We start from the raw sequence: 7,252 nt of genomic DNA, 5'->3' as shown, positions 1-7,252 counted from the left end.
CGGGCAGCATCAGAGGAACAGGAAACCTGACGTTTCAGGTCGGGACCTTTCTTCAGATGATGGATTAAATAAACAAAGACAGAAATTGCTGGAAAAACTCAGCAGGTCTGGCAGGGTTGGCGGAGAGAAATTAGAGTTAAAGTTTCAGGTTCAGTGACCCTTCCTCAGAACTGATGGTAGCTAGGAACAGTTCTGTGGAAGGTTCACTGAACCTGAAACATTATTCTGATTTCTCTCCACCAACGCTGCCAGACCTGCAGAGCTTTTCCAGCAATTTCTGTTTTTACATCTGAATTCCAGCATCTGCAGTTCTTTCAGTTTTTTGAGGTGTTAGCCCCACCCCGATCCTCTAAGGGATGTGTTATCCCCGCTTCTGTCCCTCTGATTGACAGACGGGAAGGGATGGACCCGCACCCAGCCCACTGATTGACAGGTTGTAGGGGATCTAGTGCTGGACTGGGGTGGAAAAGGTCAAAAGTCACATAACACTAGGTTATAGTCCAACAGGTTTATTTGAAATGACAAGCTTTTGGGCACTGCCCCTTTGTCAGGTGGAGAATCTGGCGTGTGATTTTGGACACTGATTGACACTGACTGATATACCCCATCCCGACTCAGCTGATTGACAGTTGGATACTAATCCCGCCCTCAGCCCTCTGATTGACGCGTGAATGTTAGCCCCGCCCCATCCCTCTGATTGACAGGGCATTCTGGACTGGACTCCAGTCCGCTAATTGAAGGTGTGTTAGCTCCGCCCTCAGCCGCTGAAAGTCGTTACAGTTAGCCCCGCCCCCAGCACGGTAATTGACAGATGAATGTCAGCACCGCCTAGAGCCCGCTGATAGACAGGTGATTGGTAGCCCCGCCCTCGGCCCGCTGATAGACAGGTGGTTGGTAGCCCCGCCCTCGGCCCGCTGACAGACAGGTGGTTGGTAGCCCCGCCCTCGGCCCGCCGATAGACGGGCAGTTGTTAGTCCCGCCCCCGTGCCGCTGATTGACGGGCAGCATGGGTTAACTTGTCTCCGTGCCCGACAGGCTCGGCCGGTGTTTGAGGGTGAGGGAGCGGCAGGGAGGTGCAGGCCAGGCAAGTCTGGGAGGGAAAGGGTGGAGTGGCAGCTTCCGGTGAATCGTGCCATTCTTGGGAGAGGAAAATGTCAAGAAAGGAGCCGCTGCTCGGCGCCTTGAAGGGTGAGTGCCCTAATGATGGCGTGTGGGGTAGCAAGGGAGTAGTGGGAGGGGTTAGGATTTTGGGGAGGGTCAGTAAGGCCTGGGCAGAGTGACTGGGTGAAGGACCAGGAATCGGGGAAGGGGCAGAAGAGCCTGGGGCGAGACCAGGAACCAGATGAGAGGTAGAAGAGCCTGGGGCGAGGAGCTGGGGGAGGGTGAGGCCTGGAGTAGATGGAGGGTATTCTTGGAAAGGAGGAGATGTAGTTAGGATAGAGATGGCAAAAGGGAATAGCGGCTTGGTGTATGTATGGTAAGGCAGTGGAATTTGGGTGTTTGAGTCTGGTAGAGAGTATATGGGGTTCTTTAGAAATCGCATGTCTTGGAGGGATCTCTGTCCACCTCAGAGAATTTATATTTGCAGTGTGACGCCTGAATATGTAGAGAATAATCGTTTAATTACTGTTGCTGTCAAAACGGAATAGGGAGATAATGTGGAGGTGCCTGCGTTGGATTGGGGTGGACAAGGTCAAAAATTACATGACACCAGGTTATAGTCCAACAGGCTCATTGTAAAACGCAAGCTTTCGGAGCTCAGCTCCTTCCTCACATGTAGTGTGAGGGAGAGACCATAAGACACAGAATTTATAAGCAGAGAGGTAATAACCCTAAAACTGACTGCCTCTTGCTGAATCTTTAATCAGTTAGGAAGGAGACTACTGATTAAAATGCAAAATCCAGATTCCTTTCAAGTCATTGCCCTGAGATGATTAAAGTTTTATCGATGTATAAAAAAAGTGACCTGTCAGGTCAGACAATACATTTTAGGTGTGAAATCTTGCTTAGAATCTGTCTATGTTTTAAACTGGGGTCAGGTTTTTTTTTTGAGCAAAACAGGATGCATCTGTAACTACACAAACATCTCGGATGAAGTAATTTGTGTGTGTGCCCGTGTGCCCGTGCCTGTGTGTGTGTGAGAAAGAGAGGGTGTGCAAGTGTGTGTGCGTGTGTGTTTGAGGGAGTGTGTGCATGTGAGAGAGGGTCTGTGTAAGTATGTAAGTGTACAGTGTATGCGTGTGTTTATGTGTGGGAGTGTATAGCGTGATGGGATCACCTGTAGTACGACATGAAGCCAAGATCACAATTGAGGCTGTCCTCATGGGTATGGAACTTGGCTATCAGCCTCTCCTCAGCAATTTTGCGTTGTTGTGTGTCTCAGAGTCCACCTAGGAGTATGTTTACCTGAAGTTCAAAGGCTGAATGTCCTTGACCCCTGAAGTGTTCCTCCATTGGGAGGGAACACCCCTGTCCAGTGATCGTTGCAGTGTCTATTCATCCGTTGCGTGGTTTCACTTACATACCATACCTTGGGGCATCCTTGCCTACATCATATAAGATAGATGACATTGGCTGAGTCACACAACATATCTGCTGTGTACGTGGTGAGTGGTGTTCCCACATGTGACGGTAGTACCCATGTTGATGATCTGACATGTCTTGCAGAGGTTGCCATAAGAGGGTTGTGTGGTGTTGTGGCTCGATGTCGTCCTGAAGGCGGGATGGTTTGATGCGAATAATGGTTTGTGTAAGGTTTGATGGTTGTTTTGAAGGTGAGAAGTGGAGGTGTGGGGAAGATCATGGTGAGGTACTAATTATTGTCAATAATGTGTTGAAGGCTACGAAGATCATGGTATAGTTTCTCCACTCCCAGGAAGTACTGGACAACGAAGGGTACCCTATTGGTTAGATCCCATGTCTGTGTTCTGAGGAGGTCATTATGGCTTTTTGCTGTGGCACTATTTGCAGCTGATGAGTTGAGCATCATTTCCTGTTCTTTATGAGGGCATCCTTCAACACCTTCACCTGTCCATCGTGTCATCCCTCATCTGAGCAGATCCTGTGTATGCGTAGGACTTGTCCTTAGGGGATGGCTTTTTTAATATGTTTAAGGTGGAAGCTAGAGAAGTGCAGCATCTTGAGGTTATCCATGGTCTTGTAGTAGAGTGAGGTACTGATACTGTCTGTCCTTGATAATGCATGTGTCTAAGAATGAGACTGATTCTAAAGAGTAGTCCATGGTAAGTCTGGTGGGATGAAACTTGTTGATATTCATACATAGTTGTTTCAGTGATGGTAGGAACTGCTGATGCTGGAATCTGAGATAACAACGTGTGGAGCTGGATGAACACAGCAGGCCAGGCAGCATCAGAGAAGCAGAAAAGCTGATGTTTCGGGTCTGGACCCTTCTTCAGAAATGGGGGAAAGGAGGGGGTTTCTGAAATAAATCGAGAGGTGGGGAGGCGGTGATAGAAGGTGGATAGTGGAGCAGATAGGTGGAGAGAAGACGGACAGGTCAAGGAGGTGGGGATTAAGCTAGGAAAGGTGAGTGTAGGTAGGGAGTTGGGATGAGGGTTGGTCAGTGAGGAGGGAGGGGCGGATAGATGAGAGAGAAGATGGACAGGTCAAGGAGGCGGGGACGAAGGGGTTGCTGGTCTTGGGATGAGGTCGGGGGTGGGGAGATTTTGAAGCTCGTAAAGTCCACATTGAGACCATTGGGTTGTAGGGTTCCAAGGTGGAATATGAGGTGCTGTTCCTCCAGTTTTCGGGTGGCGTCATTGTGATGCTGGAGGAGGCCCAGGATGGACGTGTCGTCCAGGCAGTGGGAGGAGGAGTTGAAGTGGTTCGCGACTGGGATGTATTGTCGTTTGTTGCAAACCGAGTGAAGGTGCTCCACAAAGCGGTCTCCGAGCCTCCACTTGGTCTCCCTGTAGAGGAGGCCACCTCGGGAACAGCGGACACAATAGACGCATTAGTGGATGTGCAGGTGAACATCTGTTTAATGTGGAAGGTTTTCTTGGGGCCAGGGATGGAGGTGAGGGGGGAGGTGTAGGGGCAGGTGTAACACCTCCTGCGCTTGCAGAGAAAGGTGCCGTGGGTGGTGGGGCTAGTGGGGAGTGTGGAGTGGACGAGGGAGTCCACATTTTAGGTGTGAGGTCTTGCTTAGAATTTGTATGTTTTAAACTGGGGTCAGGTTTTTTTTTGAGCAAAACAGAATGCACAAACATCTTGAATGAAATAATTCCTCTGCATCTCCCCCTCTCTCTCTCACACAGGGACGCAATGCCAGAGAGTGTGTGTCCGCGCTCGTGAGGGAGTGTGTGTGAGAGAGAGAGGGCCTATGTAAGTGTGCAAATGTTTCAGTGATTCCTTGCCTGTGAGACCAAAGGAAGAAAATGTCGTCAATCTATCTGGTGCGTAGCATTAGTTGGAGGTCCTGCATAGCAAAGAAGTTTTGTTCGAATTTCTGCATGAAAATATTGGCATATTGGGGTGCAGGTTTGATCCCCATGGCTGTTCCATGTGTCTGAATGAAGAACCGGTTGTCAAAGGTGAAGATGTGGTCAAGGATGAAGCGGATGAGTTGCAGGATGGCTTCTGGAAATTGGCAGTTGTTGGTATTGAGTACTGATGCTGTTTGAAGGATGCTGGTGTGGAGTGCCGAAACGTCCATTGTAATGAGGAGTGTTTTTGGTTCGACTGATCAGTGGGTGCTGAGTTTCTGTTGGAAATCTGTGGTGTCACGTCAGAAGCTGGGAGTTCCTTGTACCATGGGTTTCAAGATGCCCTCGACATAGCCAGATAGGTTGTCACACAGGGTCCCATCTTCGGGTAAACATCTTCCCAAGGTGGACCTCGAGATACACAACAACGCAAAATTGCTGCGCAGAGGCTGAAAGCCAAGTTTCATACCCATGAGGACGGCCTCAATTGTGATCTTGGGTTCATGTCACACTTCAGGTGGCCCCACCACACTACATACTCCCACACACACAAGCGCGCACATGTATACTGACGCACACTCGCACACTTGCATAGACCATCTCTCTCTCACACATTCCCTCACACACTCTCAAGAGCGCAGATGTATACTCTCTCTGACATTGCGTCTCTATGTGAGAGAGAAGGGGGGAGATACAGAGGAATTATTTCATTCAAGATGTTTGTGTAGTTGCAGATGCATTCTGTTTTGCTCAAAAAAAAACCTGATGCTAGTTTAAAATATACAGATTCTAAGCAAGACCTCACACCTAAAATGCATTGTCCGACCTGTGTCACCTGTTTTATACATCGATAAAACTTTTAATCATCTCAGGACAATGACTTGAAAGGAATCTGGATTTTGCATTTTAATCCGTAGTCTCCTTCCTAACTTTTTAAAGATTCAACAAGAGGTGGCCAGTTTTAGGGTTGTTAACTTTTCTGCTTATAAATTGTGTCTTATACCCTCTTTCCCACACTATGCATAAGGAAGGAACTGAGATTCGAAAGCTTGCATTTTCAAATAAACCTGTTGAACTATAACCTGGTGTCGGGTAATTTTAGGACAGGGTCCAACAGGTATTTCTATATCCACAAGCTGTAATGGGTATCCAGGGAAGGTGGTTGGAAAGGAGAGGAAAAAGATTGAATCACGTTTGTATTGTGGTATCCACAATCGCTGAACTCCTCAAATGTACAGTTGTAATGTTGGAAACAGACAGTTTGGTTTCAGCAAACTCCCACGAAAAGCAACATGAGATATTATGATGTTGATTCAGGGATAAATATTGGCCAGGACACTGAGGATGTCTACCCTGCTTTTCTTTGAAATAGTGCCATGGAATCTTTTATATCCACCAGAACAGGAAAATGGGACTTCCTTTTAATGTTTCCCTGTCTTTCAAACTCAGTGGTTGCGGAAAGCACAATATTGTACTGAGGGAGTGCTACACTGTATGTCCAGACCATGAATCATAAACATCTCCCTTATTTGTCTTTGCCAGTTTTAATGTTCTTTTTTAATTCAATCATGGGATGTGTGCATCTCTGGTTAAGCTGGCAATTATTGTCCAACCTTAATTGCCTTGGAGAAGGTAGTGATGAGCTGCCTTTTTAACCACTGCAGTCCTCAGGCTATAACGACACTCAGTGCTACAGTGCTGTTTAAAGAAAATCCTAATTAAGCTCTTGTTTCATTATATTACCCAAAAAACAATGTTTTTTAAATACAGGCAAGTAAAATTTATGATTTGTGGATGTTAGTAGATTCAGCATGTAACTATTTAATATGTCAAGATGCTTCAGTGAGAATATATATTGCCAGAGCAATAAACTATACAGCTTTTTGAGTATCCTGTGAACATCACTGGGTGGATGTCACTGGTTAGGCCAGCATTTATTACCCATCCCTAATTATCCAGAGGGCAGTTAAGAGTCAACAATATTGCTGTAGCTGGAGTACACATGTAGGCCAGTCCAGATAAGGACAGCAGCTGCCTTCCATTAAGGACATTAGTGAACCAAATGGGTTTTTCTGACATGATCGAGAAATTGTCCCCTCTGACGGGAGAATCCAGAACAGGACAGTATAATGTCAGAGTTAAGCGACTTTGGACTGAAGTCGGGAATCATCTTTTCAGTAATACATAGAGGAAATCCAAAACTTTCTTCTGTGGGATATAGACGTTGGGGAATAATTGTGATTTTCTAGATCTGAAAATGATGGATTTTTGTTTGGTAAGGGTGCCAAGTGGCATGGACCAAAGACAGGAAAATGGGAAAATGACACAAAGGTGAAGGGATATCATGGTGAGGAAGTGGGGTGGCTGCAGAAGTACTTGGACAGACTAGGAGAGTGGACAAAGAAGTGGCAGATGGAACACAATGTGGGATATGTGAGGTTATGCACTTTGGACGTGGAGAAGATGTTTCCACTAGTAGGAGAGACTAGGGCCCAAGGGCACAGCCTCGGAGTAGGAAGAAGAGGTGTAGACTATTTTCTAAATGAGAAAAGGTTTCAGAAATCGGAAACAAAGGGAATTGGGAGCCCTTGTTCCGGATTCTAAGCTTAACATCACAGTTAGGAAAGCAAATGTAATGACGTTGTATAAGGCTTTGGTCAGACTGCAATTGGAATATTGTGAGCAGTGTTAGGCTCCTTATCCAAGAAAGAATGTAGTGGAGTTGGAGTTCCAGAGGAGGTTAACAAGAATGATCGTGGAAATAAAGGGCTTGTTGTATCAGAAGCAGTTGAGGACTCTGGGTCTGT

General features: G+C 46.7%; 1 protein-coding gene across 2 annotated transcripts in view; it reads left to right on the top strand.

Moving 5' to 3' along the window:
* Positions 1 to 1,087: 1,087 nt before the first annotated feature.
* si:ch211-250n8.1 overlaps positions 1,088 to 7,252 on the top strand; it is a 72,770-nt gene continuing 66,605 nt past the window's right edge. Inside the window, exon 1 of one of the 2 annotated variants that reach the window (XM_048611046.1) lies at positions 1,088 to 1,188. In XM_048611046.1, coding sequence (XP_048467003.1) covers positions 1,152 to 1,188 — 37 coding nt within the window. In that variant the 5' untranslated portion in view covers positions 1,088 to 1,151. The remainder of the gene's footprint in view (positions 1,189 to 7,252) is intronic. The other variant, XM_048611047.1, reaches the window with a different exon arrangement.

Source organism: Rhincodon typus, chromosome 23 (assembly GCF_021869965.1).
Source record: "Rhincodon typus isolate 14 chromosome 23, sRhiTyp1.1, whole genome shotgun sequence".
Taxonomy (NCBI): domain Eukaryota; kingdom Metazoa; phylum Chordata; class Chondrichthyes; order Orectolobiformes; family Rhincodontidae; genus Rhincodon; species Rhincodon typus.
Note: the sequence above shows the minus strand (reverse complement) of the source record. Positions and strands in the feature narration are given on the sequence as shown.